Source organism: Eptatretus burgeri, chromosome 1, assembly GCF_056783735.1.
Source record: "Eptatretus burgeri isolate ZD-2024b chromosome 1, Ebu_testis_v1, whole genome shotgun sequence".
Taxonomy (NCBI): Eukaryota; Metazoa; Chordata; class Myxini; order Myxiniformes; family Myxinidae; genus Eptatretus; species Eptatretus burgeri.
In genome coordinates, this window is record NC_140961.1 from 105,209,355 (window position 1) to 105,234,354 (window position 25,000).

The 25,000-nt window shown below is 43.5% G+C and overlaps 1 protein-coding gene across 4 annotated transcripts in view; it reads right to left on the reverse strand.

Moving 5' to 3' along the window:
• LOC147035116 (uncharacterized) overlaps nt 1–25,000 on the reverse strand; it is a 106,455-nt gene that overhangs the window by 19,765 nt on the left and 61,690 nt on the right. For 2 of the 4 annotated variants that reach the window (XM_085893758.1, XM_085893752.1), the window contains one exon: nt 15,881–15,976. In XM_085893758.1, the coding sequence (XP_085749884.1) occupies nt 15,881–15,976 (96 nt within the window). Of the gene's footprint in view, nt 1–275; nt 954–1,495; nt 1,519–15,880; nt 15,977–25,000 lie in introns of those variants that run through there. The other 2 variants (XM_085893753.1, XM_085893754.1) reach the window with 2 other exon arrangements.

Below are 25,000 nucleotides of genomic sequence, written 5' to 3' on the forward strand. Positions count from 1 at the left end.
AACAATATATAGCAAGATATCTCAAAAAAGTATTGGGCCTGATATGTTGTTGTGGATCAGGCATTACAGGGTGTAGGTATGCACTCTTCCGAGTGCCCTTCTAGTTTTGAAATGCTTTCGTTTGGAATAAGCTTTTAATGTACAAAAACACGACTACACTGTTTTTCCATGTTCTCAAAAGTTAATTTGGATCAAAGAAAACACTTGAACCTGAAGGTAAAGCATTTGTTGTTGTTTTTCTGTTGGCATATAATAACCACAGCTCAGCCAGCACATAATGGGAACAGAAGAAAACATTTATTTTAGAATTCTCAGCACAGTGAAAAAAAAATGGGGGGAAAACAAACAAAAAAAAAAACCAAGATGGAGGCAAAAGCATCTCACTTTAGCCAATAAAGCATCAATATCTATCACAGTAACATGTGTATGAGCAGCGGTGGACCTGCAGGTCAGGCAACAGCCCGAGCGGACAAGTTGGGTTAAAATACTGGATTAACTGAGTACGTTGGCCTCGAGTTTGGGAGATAAAAACTGCAAACCCTTAAAAACGCCCACATAGAAAACTGCAGTTCACCTTGAACCGTTCTTCGTTGCCAGCAGTCATAACCAAGTCACCGAGCACGGTTATAATATGGGGATCGAAATCCATTCACGACAGGCACGGGTGAGAGGTGACACGTCAAAAACATATGCTAACCATCACTACATCATTTAAACCAGTAAAACTAAAGACATTTTTCTAAGATGAACAGTTAACGATTCTAAGGAACAGCGACATCGGTGTATATAAAATGGGGAATCCGGGACTGCGAGCAGCGAGGCCCAGCTTGGAGGGATGCTGCAGGATACTCCTCTGGTGGGGCTCCCCAGCGAGGAACTCCAGGACTGAGGATGAATGCAGCTCAGCGAGGAGACTCAGCCAGACATGCCCGGGTGCAGGGGTTTTGCCTTGGCTGTGCAGGAAAAACCGACACGCACATTCTGGCCACTACTCGAAAGGGCATTTGAACCTGACATGGTGCTTCTTCTAATTGCAGTTGCCATAATGCTGACCAAATTTGATTATGCTTTAAGAGAATTTGTCTTTAGATTACATGAGATGTTCTCCAGGAAGGATTCCAGAAGAAACCTTTGGGAGTTTCAAACTGAAAGATCATCAGTTTTATATATTTTTATACAAAGTCAGCAGTGTTTAAAGTGGATGAGGAATAAAATCCATAAATCCCAGGAGAACCAAATCATTGGACAATTCCGCAAAAACACAAATAAGACTGAAGATTCATCATGGGTAATTTCACAAATTGGACGACACGAAAGTTCAAACCGGTCGAATGAAAAACACAACCACACACACAAACACAAACACACGCACACGTCTGAGTCGACAAATCTATACCAAGCGTTCTTATACCATGATTTCAAACAGCAATTTTTCATCGCATTGAAGATGTATATTCATTAATTTGATTGTTGTTAAATTTGGTGAAGTCTGATTATGCTCTGGAGTGCATTACAAAACTTGGGAAAAAAAAAACATTACTCAAGCATAATCCATAAATGAATTACGTCACACCGATTAGAAGAACAGAGCAGTGGAACGGAGCATGCGAGTCAGAGCAAGGTAAAACAGTGTTTGGTGAGTACTGGGTGAGCGAGAGATCCAGGAGCCAGATCGAGCAGTCATTCGGGCCAAACCAGGAGCACCAACACTTACAACTTACAGACCAACACTTACAGACTTACAGACAGACTGATACGCATTATTTTGGCAGTTTCCTCTCTGCACCTCATTTGCACCCTCACATACACGAACGTCACTGCACCACCTCAGAACATGCACCTTAAACACCATCAGTTAAACTCCTTCCCCATCCTCAGTGACTGGGTTTCATGGGTTCATGATCACCGCTTGGTTATCATCCTCATAACCACATTGTTCTTTTCTCATCTTTCTTGCTATTCTAACTTTCCTCGGAGTGTTTCTGATGGCACCTGTCATGTTAATTTAAATGAGGCTGCAGAAGAACTTAAATCGGTGTACCTCTGCCCTGCCTTTTTATATACAATTGCATTTCTTTTTCCACACCTCACCAATCCTTATTTGTCCTTGCTGTATGCATCTCCATGGTTATAAAACCATTGCTAACTGCACCACACAACTTTCCTCAGCCTTCTTGTAATGTACCCAGCTCATAGCGTCATTTCCTCCATTGATCAAGCATCGTTCACAATCAATGTTAACCAGGAAGTTCTACCCCACATGATGTGCTCTTGTTAGCCAGCGTTCACTCACCGTGTTGCTCGGCAGTAATCTGAGTGTGTGCTGAGGGCACAAGTCCCCTCGATACTGTCGTCCAAAGGAAAGGCAACATGCGAAGTAGTGACAACCCTGCCAGGATTGGTGGTCCCAATTGGTGTTCATGGTTGATTATTAACCCACTGAGTTATCCGCGACTGGTGGCCTCAGGACCGGGCGTTCGGGAAGTACATGAGCACTTCCCCTTGTGGCGAACCTCAAACTCCAAGCCATAACCATGTAACGATTTATTTTGCTATCGCTTCAAATTGAATCAATTTATTGGATTAGGCTTTTGTAGTCTACCATCTGTGTGTGTAATAAAATATTATATATATATATATATATATATATATATATATATATATATATATATATATATATATATATATATATATATATATATATATATATATATATATATATATATATATATATATATATATGAACCAGGCTTCATATTGAAGTCAGTTCTCTCGTTTTCAGAAAACTATTTATACAGGGTTTGCCAAAAGAAGTGTTGGTATTGATGCCAAAATTTGTTTTACGACAAAAACATACTGTATCTATAGACTACAAAATAACTGAGCGGCTCATGTACGCGGCAAAACAGATATTTAACCAATTGTATTGCACGAGAGATAAAGTGATCCTTTATCCTGAATACGTCAGCAAGCAACAATGATATCAGCACCAATTTTTTTTTCTCTCAAATCTAGATAACCGACAGCAGAATCAAATATATAGAAAAGGAGTCTGCAAACAACTTATTACAAGCATCCGGCCCAGAATATTCACTAAAAGTCTCAAAAACCTATTTTGCATTATTTATAAGCGCCAAATATATGGTTGTGGGAATGACTCTTAATGGAGTAAAAACTGCTTATTATAGTACAGTAATCTCCTTAATATTTGTTTAGAATAAGCATCATGTAATTACTTGTGAGGCTCGATATGTCTTGTTAAAAAACCATGCAGATAGATGTTAGTTTTCCTGCCATACTGTTCTTTCTCCCTCTTCCCCCCAACCTTACATTCATGGCTGCACGTTTTTGTTATTTGCCTCTATCTGTTCAAATGTTCTCTTTGTAAAGCACATGGTAAGCCTCACCATTTTTTTTTTAACAACGAAAGTCACAAAGGTGGGGGGGGGAGCAGTTATTCACATGGCATGACAGTTTACCGCGCACCGCTGAGACAGTTGACACCGGAGTTGCATCAAATGAGTTGATACTATCTGAGTTTCACTCCCCCCCCCCCACCGTAAGCTCCCCTTGCAAGAGGATTGAGATGCCGACCAGCTATAGGTCCAGTCACACCTTGACGTTTTAGCCAACGTATGCCGTTTTTTGAAATTTTTTTCTAAAACGCTGGCACACATTGAATACGTTATGGGTAAGTTTTGATAACATTGAGAGCACGCTGAAAAACACTGCCATACGTCGTTGTACGCTGGCTTTAAACGTTGTACTTTTCGGTTGCCCTCAAATTTTTGCATGCTTGAAATTTCACGACGTATGCCGGCATATGACTCACACGTTCCGCTACGCTGGCCACAAGTAGTATGCACGGTCTGCGATCGTTGACAGACATCAACACATGCTACTTGTAAGTTAATCATAAGTTGAGACACGCCGAGGTAATGTTTAGCGTACCCAAAACTTATTTCTAACCTATGATTAACGTGTTGTTGGCACGTTACGTGAGCGTTGCCACACATCGACAGACGTTATTTTAAGTTACTCATAGGCTGAAAGACGTCGGTATAATGGATCGTCCTTGCGTCAGCGTCCACGGCCACGGCCAGGACACTTATTTGCAGCATTCTTCAAACTTTTCTTCGGCATGACGAGGATGTTCACACTTCGATGTCGAGCTTGGCTATGATTCCAATTGTCCATCGGTAGCGTCTATTTGAAATAGTCGAGTTTGAGAGTTTTAACACGTTCAGAAGAAACGCTTCAAATTTCCAAACCCCAGCATCAAAAAACAAAGGCGAGTGACAGCAATTTAAATCGTTCATTGTAAACAATGAAAATAGTTGAGTGGTACCGTTTAAAAGTCGTTGAGTGTAAAAAAAATCCAATTGTTGAGCGCAAGCGTCTACTTTCAATAGTGGAGTTTGAGCGATTTAGCACGTTCAATGGAAACAATTAAAATTTCCGAGCGCCAGCGTCAAAAAACAAAGGCGAGTGACAGCAATTTAAATCGTTCATTGTAAACAATGAAAATAGCTGAGTGGTACCGTTTAAAAGTCGTTGAGTGTAAAAAAAAATCCAATTGTTGAGTGCAAGCGTCTACTTTCAATAGTGGAGATGCAGCCATTCAAATCGTTGAGTGGCAGCCTATGAATAGCAAACCCCACGTCACCGGCAAAGATAAACTGCCGCACGATATGGATAAGTTAGGCTATCGTTGGGCATAGTTTGTGAACGCCGGCTACACGATAATTATTTGTTGGTTTACCGTATCTATAAGTTATCGAAGCGCTCTATGCACATTATTAGTTCATTGTGCATTTGTCCAACCAGTTATGAATAGACCTAAATCGTAAAAACAAGCCATAGCTCATTGTTGAAAAAGCCCCATAAAAAATTTGCCACGAAGAACTTCAAACAATGGTGCAGAGATGTCTCCTACCCGTGGACACGCGGACGCAAGGAGGATCCATCATAACCCACACCCTCCCCCACTACTCCCAACATGAACAAACTACTACTAATACTAATACTGATACTGATACTGTTACTGCTGACATGGACATCGACTCAAAAAGGACTCGAAAACACTGTTGGGTTCCCCTTTTATGAACACCATTTTTATATACCAATTCCCAAAATCGCTGGGAACACGTCTTTATATGGCAGTTGTAAGTTAGAAACACGTTCATTTATTTTTTTTGTCGACCGGAAGACGTCATTGGAATACGTCTACATACGTCAATGTGTGTTGGGACTACGTAAAGAATTGGTTCAAAGCACGTCAAACATAAGTTAGAAATAAGTTTCGCGTAAAAAACACATAAGTCGAAACACGTCGCGGTAATGAGTAGCTTATAAGTAGCCTTTGTGGACGTGTGTAAGCGTCCGCATATCGTGTGTACAACTTATCCCCATCGCATGTGGAACGTGTGTCATACGCCAAGTATGTCGTAAAATTTTGAACATGTTTAAAATTTCTTGACGTACTCTACTTACTACGACGTATGATAGCGTATTTTAGCGTTCTACTCACATATACCAAACTTACTCATACCGTATTTGACGTGCCCCAACGTTTTAGACACATTTTTCTTAGGTTGGCATACGCTGGCAAGATCGCCAAGGTGTGACCGCGATGTTGACACTTCCATTTCTACGGCAGTTATGATTCGAATTGTTGTGCGTCAGCCTTTGAATAGGCTACGTCACGACATCGTCGGCGATGCGTGCAACGCGCTATGCCTAAGTTAGACTATCGTTGGGCATCGGTTGTGTAGGCCAACAACAGGTTCAGCATTCGTTGGTATAAGTTATCTATAACACAACGAAACGTTCTGTGTCCGTTACTAATGCGTTATACATAAGACCAAGTCGTTATGAATACGTCCGAATCTTTAAAAAAAAACATCAAAAGTTCAACGTAAGCCAGCGTTTTACATAAATTTTAATACGTTGCCATTGCTGGCTAAAACGTCAAGGTGTGACTGGGCCTTAAGTAATGCCAGACAGACTAGCCTATCTCTCTCTCTCTCTCTGATCATGGAGCAATTTGCCTGACAAAGGCGTTAAACTCCCCAGAATTCCTACACACCTTTGCTGCCAGGTTTGAAAGAAACCTCTTTACACAGTCTTGTAAATTTCCTTCGTCAATCATGTAATGTGATTGAATGGCCCCAAAGTTTACAATAGTCATGAAATCTGCTGTAAGCTCAATTTGAATTGAGGGCGTATAATCGGTGAGGGTTAATGGGCGATTTTATTGTTTTCTGGAGCATCATTTATTTGTATTGCGATTGTTATCTCCACCACTGAAGGTGGATGAAGGTTATGTTTTCACCTGTCTGTGTCTGTGCCCAGGATATTTCAAAATGTTGACAAATTCAGAAAAAAATTGGTGGACAGGCTAGGTGTGTGACAAGGAAGAAATTATTCAATTTGGTTGAAGATCTAGATGTGATAATTTTGTCCGTGATTCTTCACCATTGAGAGATATGGCAAAAAACGATAAATAGTAAACCCTCCAATATCACGGGGATTGGGTTCCTGGAAAATGCCATGATAGTTGAAAACACTATCATGGAAACCAAAAGGCCAATGGGAAGAGGGGTGTTCGGTTTCTGGACTTCAAGAAAATAGAGGAAGATCGACTGCAGCCAGAAATAAACAATGCAATTGAAACAAGTCTGAAGACGACGATGGTTCACGATCAGTATTTGACGATGTAGATTGTTTCAGAAGTCAAGGATGAGACAATGTGATAATGTTTGACCAAGTTATAAAAATGATCAACATGATGTGGTACGAGTGACAGGTTATTAGCTGCAAAATGTCGAAAACCTGGTTTCGTTCAACAACTTTCAAAATTTGACCTTTGCATAACCTTTAAATGTCCCAAAACAATGCTGTGGACATTAAAATAAGGAATCATGGATAGTTGCTATAGCTTATTGGAGTTAGTTTGTCGAAGAAGGTCGAAAACCCGGTTTGATTCCCACAACTTTGAAAATTTAACCTATGTGAACTTTAAAGGTCAAAGGTCAAGGATTATGACCTTTGATGCAAAACTTCCTCTGGAACATTCCAGGAACAATATAACGTCATATAGGCTATATGGCATTTCGCACTCCTCGGATTATCCATACTTTGATGAAATCAGCGTAAAAACAAACTTGAAGGGGGCGCCACGGGCAAGGTGTTCGAGATAGAGCAAAATGGTTTCAACACTTTAGGTGGGGAATGACCTCAACGTTATGCATAAAAAAATATTGTCATCCTAGCTCTCAAAGTTTGGGCGGTCGTATGATTTTTATGTCAAAATTCGCAATTTTCTAAGTTCGTGTCCTTGACCTTGGGACGAAAATGAAAAAAAAAAAAAAAATCGAGCTCCATGGGGCTATGCAGGTGCCATTGGGCTAACCAAATACCGAAACCCCTGCCAGATTCGACAAACCCCTCGGAGAAGATGGATTTTTATGTCAAAATTCGCAATTTTGTAAGTTCGTGTTGTGACCTAAACCTTGGGACGAAAATGAAAAATCGAGCTCCGTGGGGCTATGCAGGTGCCATTGGGCTAACCAAATACCGAAACCAGTCAGATTTGACAAACCCCCGATGAGAAGATGCAAATTGAAATCGGCTACCCCCTAAAAACACATGTTTTTTGGGCGTGGCTCTGCCCATAATGGGCGCACCACACCCATTCTCAGGAAAACACAACTAGATCATGATATAACCCTCCCACCAAAATTTTATCAGGATCGGATCAAAACCCATGGAGCTATGCTCGGGATAGATAGACAGACATACATAGATACAGACAGACAACAATAACGAATATAGTGGTCACTTATTTTTTTCGTGAAAATCTTTTTTCGTGAACCAATAAACACGTAATATTGTTACGAATCTGGAAACCATGCGCACTCAACATTCAGGTCCCAAAGTTAGTTATGTCGATAAGTATGTGCAGTTAGAATCCATCCCCTTCTTTCTAAAGGGAATTACATGTGTGCGCTAGGGGTTATTTTTTTAGCTCAGTTTTTACATCATCAACTAAAAAAATAATAAAATGACCGTTTTTACAGCCATTTTTCCCTGCTGTGCAGGGGTTAGGCTTTTTCTTGAGGCAATGTTTTATGGCCTGATGCCCTTCCTGACGCCAACCCTGGTCGCCTCTTACGACACACAGGGATATGGTATACCTATTCTAACCGGGGCATACACCGGGACCAGTACACTGGTACTCACTTTGCCGACCTCAGATGGATGACAGGCTGAGTCAACCCCCTGGTGTTAATTCAGCAGCCAACGGGGCTTGAACTCAGGACCCTGGGATCCCAAGCCGCCACCCTAACCACTAAGCCAACACCAGGCTTTTACATCATCAACTACAACAATAATAATAACAACACCATAGCCGCCATCGCCCACGTGCATCGTGTCACGTACAGGGGTGAGGTGGAGAATAGGGTGCTCCCCTGGCTGTTCCGTTTGGGTTATCAGACATGCACGATGGGAGGGTGGCCGTTTCCCTCCCACCAGACCACCCCTTGCCCAATCATGGAAGCTATCACCTCAGGCTGGCTCCGCCTTAGCGAGATGGAGTGTTTGGCCCGGCCAATCGGGAGGCCGCCATGAGTTGCCTGACAACCTACTGTCCAATCAGGAGGTGAGTGGTGGGGAGAAGAAGCCCCTCCCTCCAAAAGAGGAGGAGGGTGATTGGCGGACCAGCGTTCGGCAGACGGTGTGCTTGTGACAGGAGCGTTCGCCAGACGGAGATCGTGGCATTTGCCGAGCAGTATGGCATCGTGTGCGAGACATTTCTTGTGGGAAAGGACATTTCAATTCAGACATTTCCAACCTGGCATCCAAAGCCAGTGAGTGGTTGTCGACGAGGGCTCTGCAGACGGTCGTGGTCGTGGACTTTGGATCATGGGTTTGAGTCCCACCGTGGTGGTTCGAGTCGGTGTGACCGCACAAGGCGGGACAGGTACCCTGGCCCGGCCCTACCGAATAGACCCATGCGGTCCAGTTCTTTTGGGTGTGTGTCCATGGGCCCCGTCTTTAAGTAGGATTGATTAAGTGTTTTTCATTGTACATTGGTTGCATTGCTTTTATTCGGTTGTAACTCTGCTCTGTCTCCCTTCCCGATTATTGCCCATTTGTAAATAAATTCCCCTATCGTTGAATGTCCCAGCTCGGTCCCTGTCATTTATTTTATTGGCTGAGCATGGTGTGTGTCGAGAGATACCGAGGGTAAATTGTTCATTTGGTCCGGCGCGGCTCTGGTAACTCCGCTCGGTTACGCCGGATCCGAGTAGTTACCTGCAACTTGGATCAGATAGAGTCGGCTGAGAGTGTGGATTCCCGGTAGTTGGACTGCATGGGTATTTCGGTATATTGAAATTAGGCAATTAACCCTAACCCACGCAGTCAAATTATTGGCGATTCATGGTCCTGTAAGGGACCCGTGCCTTCCGGACATATCCGAGGGTCACGACCTAAATTCCGGTGTGTTCGGTGGAGCCGACTCTACAGCTCCCTCTTGCGGTCGTGCTCGCCACCGATACCCGGTCCCACAACAATATATATATATATATATATATATATATATATATATATATATATATATATATATATATATATATATATATATAAAACTCATGCATGTATGTATGTATGTATGTATATATGTTCCCGAAATACAGCCAAAACGGTACAAGACAGTGCAAAAATTTTAGGGCCACCTGACTCACCATTCTCCTGCAGTGTGCAGTATCAAGTTTTGTTCAAATCGGGCAACGAAAAAAATCATTAAAAAAATAAATTCCCGATTCAGTGAAGTACTCTTCAGGATTATTTGATCAATGCAAACAACCTCAGCGGTATAGTTCGCTGGAGCTATCTCCCCCCCCCCCCCCCGAAATGATTTTTCATCAATCGCTGTCACAACGGGAACCCAAGGGGTTCACGGGTCGTCTAGTACATATATAAAAACATGTAACATTGACATAAACATGTAAATACAATAAATACGGTGTAAATTAAACAAAAACAAGACTTTTGCCGTTAAATTTATTATAACACAATGAGGTGGGTGACGTTATCAAATTACGCACTCGCACTGTACTCTGCTGTAAATAGAAAACATAAGACAACTTGGGATGATGCTGTTAGAGGGGCGAGGGGTGGAGTGGAGTGAGGAAAGGGATTCAGCGAATGGAAAAGCATTAGCTTTCGACGAAGGCGCTTGCAGCATTGCCACAACCCACAATGGAGAAGGCAAACACGATTCTTCAATCACCTTACCTTGAACCACGATCTTCCCTGCTTGGGGACCAAGGTATGAGATAACATCGGCTTCCAGAATAATCCTGTCTTGTTGGTTAAAAACCTGTTCCATAAAAAATCACTTCGCCTCGATTTCTGTCATGGGCTGTGTATGAGAATGTGTGCTTGAGAACGGGGGTTTGAATCCAGGTGTCGGAAATTAAATGTTTCGGCAATAAGATTCGAATACGGAGTTGGAAAATGAACATTTGGGAATTAGGCTTGAAGGAAAATGAAGGTTTAGGAATGAGGAAGAGTACTACTATGGGGAAGGTTCTACCTGCAATCATTGACCCTGTAATAGCGGCTTGTACAGATGCCGCATTTTCTCCTCGAACCAATTGATCGCACAACTCTATGTTTTCACCCATCATAAACTTTCTCAGCCCTTTGGCACAACTGACTTTGTCCATCGCTTTACATTTGGGCTAATTAAAAACGGTGCGGGAGAAACAACAAAAGGCTCGGAATGGGAGGCAATTGTTCACGTATGGGACGGGATGTAAATCTTCCCTGCTTGCAGAGCAATCAAGGTATGAGATGACATCATCTTCCAGAATAATCCCATCTCATCAGTGTTAAAAACCTGATCCATTATAAATCCCTTTACCTCAATTTGTTTCATGAGCTGCTCATGAGAATGCGTGTTCGAAACCAGGAGTCGGAAATTGAATGTTTCGGCAATAAGACTCGTATACGGAGTTGGCAAATGAACGTTTGGGAATTAGGTTTGAAGGAAATGAAAGTTTGAAGGATAATGAAGGCTTAGGAATGAGGAGGAGTACAATGGGGAAGGTTCTACCAACAATCATTGACCGCGTAATGGCAGCCCATACAGGTACCGCATTTTCTCCACGAACCAACGGACGTAACAACTTGATGTTTTCACCAAATGTCAACCTTTCTCTGCCTTTTGGCACAAATAACTTTATCCATCACTTCACATTTGGGTTCATTAAAAACGGTGCGCGAGAAACACCACAAGGCTCATAATTATAACGGGAGATAATCGTTCATGCACGGTACACAAACAATGGCTCATCACAGCTCAAAAAATACATGCGACTGGTCGAAATTAAATCCCACGACAACGGAATTGAACACAATTGGTTGCCCATGATTGTAGAACCCGCGTTATTGGAGGGTTTACTGTATAGCACAATATCTCAAAAAGTTGGACGAATTTGAATGAAAAACTTGGACAGGTTGGGTGTGTGACAAGGAAGAATTGATTCGATTTTAGTGAAGATCTGGATCCGGACAAGAGAATTTTTTAATTTTCAAAAGTGATTCTTCACAACAAAGAAATGGGGTCAAAAATGATACAGTACATGATCTCAAAAAGTTGTGAATGGATTATGAAGAGAAAATAAATAAATAAATAAAAACTTGGTGGAAGAGTTGGTTTGATGACAAGAACAAGCCAACTAACAACTTTGGTTCAGGTTTGGATCCAGATCCGTCCCATCAGTGGGATACAAAACAAGATGTTTAGCCTGGCAGAGGTATGCGCTCTCCCGAGTGCCAATCTAGTTTCATTTGTTTTGCTTCCTGTACTCCTTCCCCAAAACATTTGAAGACCACAAGGGGAAAACCAGAGATGTCAGGATAAGTCAATTTTGAAGAAACTGAAAAACAAAGTTTTAAGACTTTGGTGCACTGTTTAATAACTGTCACATAGATTTCTTTTCCAGTAAAAGGAAGAGTGATCATTGGCTGATCAAAGTAAGCATGTAGCATTTGCCAAGCTTCTGCGTTATTTAATTTAAGAGCAAAGAAGAAATCAATGTTGCAAACTGACATCACTGGTTATTCCCTTGTTTAATAAATGCCATGCAATTTTAACCCAGGATGTGTAGCAAATTCATGCTTGTTGGTTATTAGCATACGTTACATGACTTTGGTGATCACAGATTATTTTTTTCAACATTAAACGGTCATTTTTTTTGTTTAATTGGTGTTCAACGCCATACTCAAGGGTATTTCACTTATATGATGACGGATTCTCCATTTCTTACTCCGTACGACTTAATATGATGGAAAACCGGGAGAAAACCAAGGATAAACCACCCCCGCGATAGCCGAAGTCACCTCATGTGACTCCCTCATATACCTAAGCAGGTTGATTGGGCAGTGGGTACATCGAATGAGGATGGGTACTCAGACGTGCTAACCATTAAGCCACGGTGTGGGCCCCATAAAAGTCACAATAAAGGTTTGACCAGGCTTGAACCACGATATGCACCAACTACGGAGCCCATGATATAACCAAATAGGCCATTGTAGTGCTCAGAGTTTATGCTGTGAAAGTTTTACAACCTTTCAGTTTTTAGTTTCTCAACTCTGAATATTATGCTGGAACAGTTAACATGAATGAAAGGGAGATAACCAGGAGTAAAGTACTGACAACTCTGGGTTTCTACTTGTTCATCTTTGACAACACTTGTTTTTTTCATTGCACGGCTAAACTTTATACCATATAAATTATGTGACACCCCTGGTTATTTGTTAAAGTAATATTGTGAGAGGAAACCTTATATTGCCAACTATTGGCAGGTGCAATAACCCTGAAATTTATAAAAAGTTACATCTCTGGTTTTCCCCTTGTGGTCTTCATTTGTTTTGTTAATAAATATACCTCTCTGACGGGTTTGATTCTGCTAGTTCTGGTTTGCCTCATCAAACCTGCCTCAAACTTGTTCTGGTAACCTGCCTCATCAAAACTTGTGTTTACAAGAACCAAACATTATTTCACCAAATGGATGCACCTTAAGGTCCACAATAAAATAATTTTTTTAAAATAATAATGATTAAAAATAAAAAAATTAAAACACAAATCTTGTGCTTGTTTTTATGGTAAGTTAGGGCTGCATATTTTATGGTACAAAATGTACCAAATGCATTATAATTACTCGTGGTGTGGATTACAGACTCTTTAGCACTTCAGCTTGCATCTCCATCTCACTAGACCAGTGGTGCATACAAATAAGATCCTGTGTGCAAAATGTCAGTGACATCTGTCCCTCAGTTTTACATTCTCGTTGACTTGAAGTGTATACGAAGCAAAATGTAGGCAATTAGGAAATCGTCCTCAAGTGCATTTCCCAAATCCATTAACAGCGACAGTAGAGATAGGTTTTCCTTCCAGCCTCCAGGTACGCATAAATGGGCAGACCACATAGACTTAATGCTTTGCTTAAACTTTGCATCACAAAAAGAATGCAAACTAGTTTGCACCAATTGGTCTTGTTGTGAGCTTAATGATAGGTAAAATATCACCAGAAAGGTCTTTGATGTGGTACAACCAAAAGATGCACCAATCAAAATTGGTCGAATAGTTAATGCTACATCACGATTGATCACACCGATGCATTTCTGTGAAGAAACCTTCTTGGGATTAGCAATGCCATGCACTCACCACAACACAAGTCAACTGCCCTCCTGCTTGGTGAAGATGTCACATTGTGATCAAGTGAGTGGGCCAATGAACCGGAGAATATGCGTTTAACGTGACACCTCATTGGTTTGTCTCGTATTGTCAACTCTGAACAACTTCAAGCATGCCTTTTTCCAGGTAGACATGCTATCAAGCTATTGATCGAGCGGAGGTTACTGTAGGCTTATATATCCACAACTATTTTCTCTTTGGCCGAGTTTACAATATAATCAGACAGAGGCCACAAACATACACTGCAGTCAGGCTTCTTGGAGACAGCAAGATAATATTATTGGTTCACAGTAAAAACAGCATTAAAATACTTGCATTTGTAATAGGTTGCACCAAATGCATGGACATCAAATTTAAATTGTCAAAGCGATGATTAAATTTTCTTTTTGGATAGCCAAGCTCGCACTATGTCTTTCCGAAAGGACCGCCCCCCCCCCCCCGACCAAATTTCTCAACAATCCTCTGGAAGAAGTCCTTTCATTCAAGCTTCTGGGTGTCACTATCCACCATGATCTTTCCCGGGAAAGCCATATTTCCAACCTGGCCTCCAAAAGCCAGTAGTTAACTGGGAATCCTCCATCATGCAAAGTTCTTCCTTGACCCATCTGATCTCCTGACCACATACAAAGCTTTCATCTGCAGCCTGATGGAGTACTTCTCTCCACTCTGGGCTGGTGCTCCTGCCTTTCACCTTTCTCGGCTTCACTCTGTGGAAGCCAAGGCATTTAGGATCATTGGTATCTCCCGCTATGAGGCCGAGTCTTTGGGCCTCTCACCGCAGGCAGGTCGGTGGTCTTTCTATCTTCTTCAGTCTCCTCTCTGGGCTCACCCCCCCCCTGCTTAGACTACGATATGTCCCCACCATATTTCCGCAGGGCACTCAGGTCCACCTACAACTCCCTTCTGGTAAAACTACCAAAATCACAAATCACTGCTCATCTTCACCATTTCATTCCTCTTTTTTTCCTGCCTTTGGAATAAACTCCCTCACTCTCTTCAATCCCATTCTTCCCTCCAGGCCTTCAAAACAGCTGTTCACCACCACCTCTTATCCTTGCACATCCAAAACTACGATCTTTTCTACCCCCGTTAATCTACCCCAAACCCACTTCCTTCAAATTCCCTGCTTTCCTTCCTGAAAGTCCCTGTAATGTCCATCTTGTATACCCTATGTTCCCCGCCACATCCTCCTCCCTTCCACAGATCTCCTAACGTCTTTGTTCCCCACCGTTTTGTTCTACCCTCTCCTACCCCGCCTCTCTTGCTGTGTGTTGTGTGTTAGCTCTCACACAAGCATCGACAATGTATACAAAAATGCTTAAATTTTTTTTTTAAAGGAACGCAGTCTTCGATTTTGCATTTCTCTCGACATGCCAAATCCACAGCCGTGCTCAAAATTGCTTTTAAATAAATAAATAAATAATAAATCATACAGGGCATTTGAGTTTGATTAGAAAAAGTAGCAAATTTATTGCACTGCTGGATTTGGGATTGTTTATTTTAATTCTTCTTTAGGTTGACTGCAAAGCGAGGCTGCGTCATTAATGGAAGCACCACCAGTAATATTGTGGAAATGCGACCATTAAGGTGACAGTATCACCAAAGCTTGAGTAACGGATTTGTCATCAGCTGTGAAAATCACAGTCCATGAGCAAACTTAAGATCACAACCTTTAAAGACCAACAAACAAATACCTGCTGCACCCGAAAGCTTAAACTGTGCAAATGAGCCTCGAGCATTGACTACAATTTGTCCCTGTGTAAAATGTCCAAGTGTAAATCCAGATCTCTACAAACGTTTCTAAAGCTTGAAATGTAACAAAGGCATCTTTTACATCTGAAATTTTAAACACACATTCCCCATGACCACTCAAATGAGGGTTAAACATGGAGCTCCAAAACTATTTCTCCTTTATCACCGATTATAATTACATTTTTCCTGTTATATATATATATATATATATATATATATATATATATATATATATATATATATATATATATATATATATATATATATATATATATATATATATATATATATATATATTTTTTTTTTATAGTCAGGTAAAACAAGCCTGCTCAATCAGGATGACATTCAGCCTACCTTTCCCTGTGCCCTTGACTTTGTGCTGGCTCCCAAGCAGAGGTTTACTGCTTCCATTACCCTTTCCCCGGCCTTTTGCCTTCGCATGAGATGAACCTGTAAAATGGATAACATCGAATCAAGGTCACCACATAAAATGAGAAACATATTCAACAAAACAATGAAACAATCAAAATTCAAAAGAAGGAAGAAGAGAGAGAGAAAAAAATAAAGTGCGAGTTTGCAACTGTTACAAGGTTTGTGTTCGGGTCGCCAGGTTAAAAAAGAATAATAATAAAATAAAAATTCTTTAACGTCTGGTCCGAAATGCTAATGGGTGGGAACCTACTGTACATAGACAGATATATTTCTTATCATTCCATCCATCCCCCCCCCCCAAAAAAAAGGTTATATCTCATATCTAAAGCTCTCTCTAACCACTGACGGATATATTAAAGATCAGTGCCTTCTGGGTGACGTAGAAAGCCAAAATTTTGTGTGCCGATGGACATCAAAGCCAGTACATCGGGGGGGGGGGGGTCAACATAAATAAATTTTTGAAATATTTAAATCACAGAATAGTCGGACAACATCCATAAATTAAAATAGAAATAAATGAAAGAAAGAAAGAAAAAAAAAAAAACAATGAAAAAAATGCAGGTGAGTGACCCTAGACAACGGCGAAGCATGGTAATTTTGTGTGCTGATGGACATCAAAGCCGTTACACCAGGACATTAAAGAACCAAAAAAAAAATACATTTCAGAACAGTTAGACATCCATAAATTCAAATATAAATAAATTAAGAAAAAAAAAAGAATTTTTTTTTTTTAAATAATCACAACCATCAGAAAGCAAAAAATAAATACATGAAAAATCAAATGCACGTGAGTGATTCGAGAATGTGGAAACAGTTTCTATGTTTACACAATGTAGAAGCACACCCAGCTGGTAAGCTACATACCTGTTCCAGTAAAACCTGACTATTTCAATCACCACCAATTAAACGAAACATTTCAAAAGCCCCCTCAAATAAAGTCCGTCTCACTGGATGGGAAAGGCTATGGGAATCGCTAAACATACGCATGCGTGTCAGTGTGCCAGGCCACAGGCAGCTCGACTTCAGATTGTCAATTTTCAGATGTACTAAAACACGTCTCAACAAGGCTCTGCATTGTTAAATGCTCACAATTGGGAGTTTGAAATAAATTCTGGAATGGGGTGAAAGTTTTATCACAAATAACGAAATAACAATAATTTTAAAAAGGTCTCCATGAGACCACCGAGATGAAAACAGAACCGTTAAGACCAAAAGTAATTATTTTGAAACACTACATCGAGCAATAGTGATACATTAGAGAACTAGAATGGCACTCGGTAGAGTGCATAATCTTGCCTCGCGCACTCATTCTGAAGAAAAATACTATCATTAACTGAACACTACTATTGTGGCACAATGCTATGATGGCCCATATATCTGTATCATCAATGCACCCTATTATGTCACACACTGCCATTACCTGTAGCTTTATTGAATCATTATGATATGTAACAACTTCTGTGCAAACCGAGGCTCAATTATTTTGCATCGATAAGCGGTTCTGGAGAAAATGATTTTTTTACATTTTTATTTTCAATCCAATATGGCCACCAGAACACGTGACCAATTACAGCACGAATTTAATTCTTCACATTGGGTCGTAGATCGGATATATGAAGTTTCAGACCTTTGATAAGGAATTTGATTCATCCACTTATGACTGGAATACCACTTCCCGATGATCTCATCGTTATGACCCTATATACCCCATTAGGAGTTGATGACACACAAAGTTTCAATTTTTTTCGTTCAGTAGTTTCATGGAAGATGTCCAATTTTATTTTCCTTTAATCCAATATGGCTACCATAAAATGTGACCTATGAGAGTTATCAAAATATTCTCCATGAGGAGTCCCTCCTTTATTTAAAGTTTAGCATCAATTGGACAAGTCACAATTATGAAGTGGCTTCAGAGAAAGATTTTTGTTCAATCCAATACGGTGCCAGACCATGGAACCTTTTAATCATTTGTGAACACCCTGGTATCCACAAGGCTTGGGGAACATGTGGGTGAAGTTTCCCCTCGATCTGTCAAGCAGTTGTGGAGAAGATTTTAAAGTTTACTCTTAAAAAAAAAATCATAGCTGCCAAACCATGTGACCTACGACATGATAGGTGAAAAACTTTTTGTTCCTCATGGATGGTTGTTCGTACCTGTAAAGTTTCACCTCGATCTGTTCAGCCGTTTAAGATTTTTGAAGCTTAAGTTATGAAAAATATGGCTGCCAAACCACGTGACCGATGACTTCATCACCCCCCCCCACCCCAAATACAATTTAGCCCTAGGTAACCCTCAAAAATTTTCATGCCGATCGGATAAAGCATTCGATGTATGCAATTATGACGTCATAAAGCCACGCATTACATCAAAAAAAAAAATCACTCATTTCCCATGGGGAGTACTTCACATGTGCCAAGTTTCAATTTTTTGCCATGGAGCAGTTTCAAAGATCCAGGTACAACTTTTTTCCTTTTTCCCCCAACATGACTTGTGACGTCATAAATATCATTAAAACTTTCTACATTCAAGTAGTCGCATCTTTGGTGAAAATTGTGTCAATTGGATAAGCAGTGCAGAGAAAAGAGAGAAAGTTTGCATGGACGGACGAACGTGCGGACAGACAACTCAAAAACATAATGCTTCCAATGACAGTCAGCGTAGGCATAAAAAATATTTAAAGCGAATATATTGTTACGGCTGTGGAAATTCGCATTACACCATAAAGGGCCCTCAGGTGAGATATCTCCATAGGTGCGTGTGTAGTTAGCCCAAACCCGTTGTATAGAGGGAAATTTATGTGATCCATCCGGGCTGCGACGGTTTCAGTTAGTCGTTTTTCTTTTTCTATCTTTGATTTCAAACAAACAGCATCTCAACAACCACGCCATCCCCATCACAGCACCAACCACACTGCAACCACGCCACCTCCACCATCTACGCTACCACATCTTCGCCACTACGTCCGCTTCCGAACGGCAAACAAAGGCGCCAAGGAGGGAACTGCGAGGATGCGCAGGTTTCCCCGCCTGTTTCTCCCGTTTGACTTCCCCGCGCTTTGGAGTGGAGGAGGGGCGATGCAGGTCAAAGGTCAGAGGTCATGTGAAGGAGGGGTCTCATTTTGGGGGAATAATTCTCTGGCCCAGAGCCAAAAACTGACTCCCCCAGCCCCCGCACGGAGCGGGGTGGAGGGAAAGCGTGAGGGAACGCCCTTTTCGGGAACCCTCTCGAAGGAAGGTGGAGCCGAGAACGGGGCGGGGCGAAGGGCGCAGCCCCGCGCTATAAAAGACAGACACGGGCGGGCGCGCTTGCACTTCCTCTTCCGCCTCTTCCTCTTCGTCTTGGCTGGTGTCTGGTTGGTCTTCGGTTGGTTTTTGTGGAGAGTTGGTCTTCGGGAAGAGGTCCTGCGCCGCGGCTTGGCGAGCGGCCCTGTCACGAAGGCATGGACGGGAGACGAGGCAGCGCCCGTTGCGAGGTGGACCTGCGCGTCCACACGGGGAGTGCCGGAGAGGGTTCACCGGCCACGAGAGAGGTTGGGGCCAGGCGCGACCACGCTGAAGGTCGTGGGAGAGCCATAAAAGGGAAGTCGCGACTTCTTTCTTTCTTTCTTTTCCTTCCTTTGCTTTTTGTATAAATGTGTATGTTGGCGCCATCTGTGAAGTAGAACTGCGTAAGTGTTGCCGTGTGTACGCGTATTCGGTTGTAGCTCTGCATCGTTTCTTTTGTTTTAATTGCTTTATGTGCATTATTGTATGGCTGTAAATGCGTGCCTTCCGTGCTTGTCTGTGTGTGCGTGTGAATAAAATGCTTGCTTGTTGAACTGTTCCCGCTCTGCTTCGTCTCCTTCCTTTTAATTGACTCTCCATCCTGCTTCACGTAAGGGGTTCGTAGTGGGTGCAACATTCCGGTAATTAATCGGAACCGTCAAGGCCGACAATAACACCGCTCGGTTATCACTGTAGCACGGAACGGACTGCTTAAGCGGTTAGTGTCCAGAGTCGGCCTGTGGCGTGGTACGATCGCCCAGTTGACCATTCACGCAGGTACTTAGGTAGATCAAATTTGGCGAGCAACCCTATCCTGCGCGGGTGGGCAATTGGCACGATCGTGGTGGGGTTAAACCCCCACCCGTGACTAGCTCCCGGCGTTGTTCCGAGAGGGCCACGACTAAATTGTCTGTCCGGTGGGAGACGTGCCGCGATTCAAGTTACGGGGCCGTTCGCACGCCGGCGGGCGCGAATTTGCAACACTGGTGTCAGAGAGCGGGAAACAAACTCCCCCGTCTCCAACTAAATTCACGGGAATCAGTTCAGGGGTGAGAGCAGCGACCCCCGATTCCCTCCAAATTACGAGCAATTTAAATTAATCCCTTACGAGAAATAAGATGGAGTCTTAAGGCGAGCGGGAGCCGGGGGTAGAAATGTATATGTGTAGTAATGTAGGATCCATGGCCCAGGACGGTACTTGTAATTACAATCCGTGGGGAAGCTCAACCCCATACCCCATATCCTGAGCACGGACTTTATCGGTGGGCTGAGTCACATAATGGCGGCGCGATCGCACCTCAGCGCAGCACGGAGCGAGTGGCTATTTATGGCGCTGCGAATGGCGCGACACGAGGCGAGCGCTCCCAACAGCCGTTTTAAACCATGTGGGCATGGCAGGCGGACATTGGCGGGCTTTGGGAAGAATTAAAGAATGGAGGACCGAGCTCAAAAAAGAAAAGCAGAAACACGAGCTGGAAGTAAAACAATTAAAGAAGGAACGATTGGAGAAGTCAACACAGTTCGAAGAATTAAAGGGAAAAATAGGGGAAATAGACTTGAGGATCCATAAATGGGAACAAGAGACGAGTGAGCTGAACGAGAGAATGGAGGAGGAGCGAATTAGTAACTCCCGCGACAGAAAGCACATGGAAGAAGAATGGGAAAAAAAGTTGGAAGAAAGAAGGCGAACACGATTTGGAAATAAAACAATTGAAGGAAGAGATAAGAACAGGCAATCAGGAAAGAAAAAGCTGAGAACGGAAGATAGAAATAGGAAAGGAATGGCAGGAAGTCCAAGAGAGATATGGTGAGGAAATGAACAAATTGTGGTAGGAAGCATGCAAAAGAGATGAGGAGGCCAGTAGGGAAAAATGGAAAAAAAATTCTGAGTTACAGAAACACCAAAACAAAGACGAAATTACAAAACCAGTTGAGGATGGTGAGAGAAGAAAGAACGACAGCAGAGAATGAAACGTTAAGGAACCACACTGAGCCGATTGAACAATTAGAAGCCAAAGCAAAGTCGGAATGTGCAGAGATGAGAAAGGAATTGGAAAAGAAAGGTTCTGAATTACAAAACGGGCTGAGGATGTTGAGAGAGGAAAGAACGAGAACGGAGAATGAAACAATAAGGAACCACACTGTACAGATCGAACAGCTGGAAGCGAAGGCCAGATTAAAGAATGAGATGCAAGAAAGAGTAATGATGGAAGAACGAATGAGACAAAAGAAGGAAATCGACCAATGAAAGGAAACCACGAGATTGCAGAATGAGGAACAAGAAAGATTACTGAAAGAACAAAGATTGAGACAGGAGAAGAAAGTCAGCCAACTGAAAGAAATAACGAGATTGCAGAATGAGGAACAAGGAAGACAGTGGAATAGGAAATACAAAGAACAAGGAATGAGACAGGAGAAAGAAATCAGGAAATTGAAGGAAATACCGAGATTGCAGAATGAGGAACAAGAAAGACAGTGGAATAGAAAACTGAAAGAGTATGAATTTGAAACTGAACGACAAAAGGAAAAAAAAAAATAAAAAAAAATAAAAAAAAAAAAAATCGGTTGGAATACGAGGAGAAAGTGAAGGAGCAAGGAATGAAGCAGGAAGGAGAAATCAGTCAATTGAAGGAGACAACGAAATTGGAGAGGGAAGAACGAGAGGAACAGTGGAATATGAAACAACAAGAACATGTATTTGAGGTTAATCAATTGAAGAAAACGATGAGATTGGAGAATGAGGGACAGGGGGTGAAAGAAATTAAAAAAGAAAGACAAGAACAATTAAAAAAGAAAGCAAGGTTGAGGTTTGCAGAGATAATGGAAGAGCAACGACTGAAACAGGAGAAAGAAATCAATCAATTGGAGAATTAGGGACAGGGGGTGAAAAATTAAAAAAGAAAGACAAGAACAATTGAAAAAGAAAGCTAGGTTGAGGTATGCAGAGATAATGAACAAACGAAACAGGAAAAAGAACTAAGCCAATTGAAAGAAACTATGAGATTGGAGGCTGAGGAGCAGGAGAAACAGTGGGAGAGAAAACAAAAACGATACGAGTTTGAAATTGAACAACTAAAACGGAGAGCAAGATTGAAGTCAACGGAGATTGAAAAACTCCGGAGGGAGAACGAACAGCTAATGGGACTCAGAGAGGAAGAACGACTCAAATGGGAAGGAAAAAGGGACCGGGAAGAAACAGAAATAGGGAACAAGGAGAGAAAATGTATAGAGACGCGGGAGACAGGAAAATATAGAAGAGACTGCACGATAAGGACGGAGTTGGGGACGAGCACACACACATTGAGGTAATGGAGGACCATAAGGGGGAGCTGGCGGACTGTTTAGGGGCCTGGTGCGAGCAGCTGGATAGCCTCCTTCGGGAACGGAGGGAGACGCTATCCTCCCTTGAAGCTGATCACGACCAGGTGGGTTCGGTCGAATCGAGCAAGTTCGAGGGGACGGGTGCTGCGAACGGGTGCACGCCGAGCTTGGGGGGTATAGAGACCCCGGAACCCCTTGTGGTGGCACTAATCCCCAGTGTGATTGTCCCAGTGTATGTGGTGAAAGGTGTGAGTGCGCCCCCATGTGTGGAAGCGACCCCGTGTGTGAGTGGTGTGGTGGCAAGTGTGCCGGAGTAGGTGCCTCCCAGCACACGGTGTGTGAGGGAGACAGCGTGTGTAAGGTCGCTGTGTGCAAGGGAGATGTCGGTCGGCATGCGTGAGCATGCAGCCGTGTCTCCCGGGGTGAATGTCATGTCGAGGTGTGTGAGCGTTGTAACACGCAGGAGTGTGTGCGTGGAACGGAGACGACGGCGACAAAAGGAGAAGGGCCGGGTAGCGGCCGTAGATGTTTTGGGAACCGCGCCGGGTTCACCCAGCAGCGAGCGCGAGGTCCGTGCTGTGGTACGCACGAGACCCCCACGTGCTCGCTTGCGGGAGTGAAACCCGGTCCGGAAACGCCAGCGGTGGATTTGCCGATCCCGCGGACGGACAAAGGTTAGGCAGGGTTTCGGATTTGGACCGGATGGGTTCTCCACGCGGGCGGGTGTGTTAAGCTCCAACGGGCAGAGCACATGTGTTCGCGTGGGGAACCCCTCGAGACGCGAGGCTTGTGTTTTTTTATGCGCCGGGTGACGTCATGGCTGCGTGTATGGTTGGAATCCGGCAGGAGGGTGAATCCTTGCTGGATGGTACCGTCCAAGAGGGACGAGGGACGCGAACAGCTGCCATGACGTCACGGGCAAGGTGCGCAGGTTGCGAGTTGCCGCGCTGGTGCTGCGCGATGGAAAAAAAAAAAGGGCAAGCCTCGCTTTCGGGTGAACAGGATTCCGGGAATGGGGTGGAAGACCCCCCTGCCAGGGCACAGGATAAAACTAGTTAGGGGGATGGGTCAGCTTAGTTAGACCGGCTTCACGGGGCCCGTGGAATGGATTAGGTAGAGGGACTCAGTTTAGATCTAGGTTGGTAAATGGATTTATGCGATTATTTGAGGACAGTGACAGATTGTGGATGTGTAGAGGGGACGTAGCTTAGCTACGTAGGTTAAAAGGAACGTGCTGTATTTTAAGGGATGAAGTGGGAGCACGAGTTAGTTAGGGGAGGTAGTTAGAAGGATGGCAGAGTTCAGCGGTGTGTGTGTTGAAGAGTTGGTGAGTTGAGTGGAAACATGTGCTTGGTGAGTGAGTGAGGCCAGCGGGTCTGTGTGAGTGGAGCGAATGTGGAATGCATGGTACGATGAGTGATTGGGGGGGGGGGAGGAGCGATTCCCACCCAAGGGACCCCGGGGTCAGTGTCGAGTGAGTTAGCTGGGTTAGACAAATTGGCAAATGGAGGTCGTTTTGCTGTTGGTGGGAGTGTAGGCTCGAAACCTGTTTGGAGGGGTGCAGGAGCCCTGTTGACGGGCTGGGAACGTGGCTGCGAAAGGTGAGTATCGCTGAGTGGGTACCCCGGGCACCGGGCTAGTCGGCCGCGGTAGGCCAAGGGCCCATGGGGGCCGGGATAGCGTAGTGGGCACGAGTGCGCCCACATGATGCGGGGGCCCGGGGCGCCGTTAGCCGCGTGGGCAGTGCATTGGGCACGGGCACCCAGGGAAGTGGCCCGGGGTGCCAGCCTGCCACGTGAGCGTTTCAGGGGAGTCGCCTGGGAGGGCACTCCCCGGTGTTTAGGGAGCTGGTAGGCTCGGAGCCAGTGTAGTGCCTGGGGGTGCCATCGTCGGAGAATCGGCAGAGGGTTGGCCTACCAAGGGAGCCACGCGTCCCAGCCGTGAGACCGTGTGAGGGCATGGAAAGAAAATTGGGGGGCGAGGCCCGAAATTGTGAGGACACCAACACAGGCGACGGGAATCTGGGTTGATAGAACCGATAGTTTAAGCGAGAGGCGCTTGCTGGAAGCCCTGGGGTAGTTTAAAGGTTAATGGATAGGGTAGATAGGAAGTGTACCCCTCCACACCATCCATCCCTTCGCTCACGTTGTGGGCCGCTGGACCCACTTTGGGTTAAAGACCGCTGAAGTCTGGGGAGGCCATCCTGAGGCTTAGATTGGGCCTCGACACAGGACGCTAGCTCTTCCTCATTCCCCTCCAGGAAGGGAACGTAGGGGTTGGGAGTAGGCTAGGAGACGATAGGTTAGCCGAACATGGACGATAAAGGGGGTTAGGGGACGAATTATAGTGGGGAGGAGTAAAAATAAAATAAAACAAAAAAATAATAATAATAATAAGTTGGGGCTAAATTGGGTTTTTACAAATCAAGGGAGTGGGTATGGACAGTGACAGGCAAAG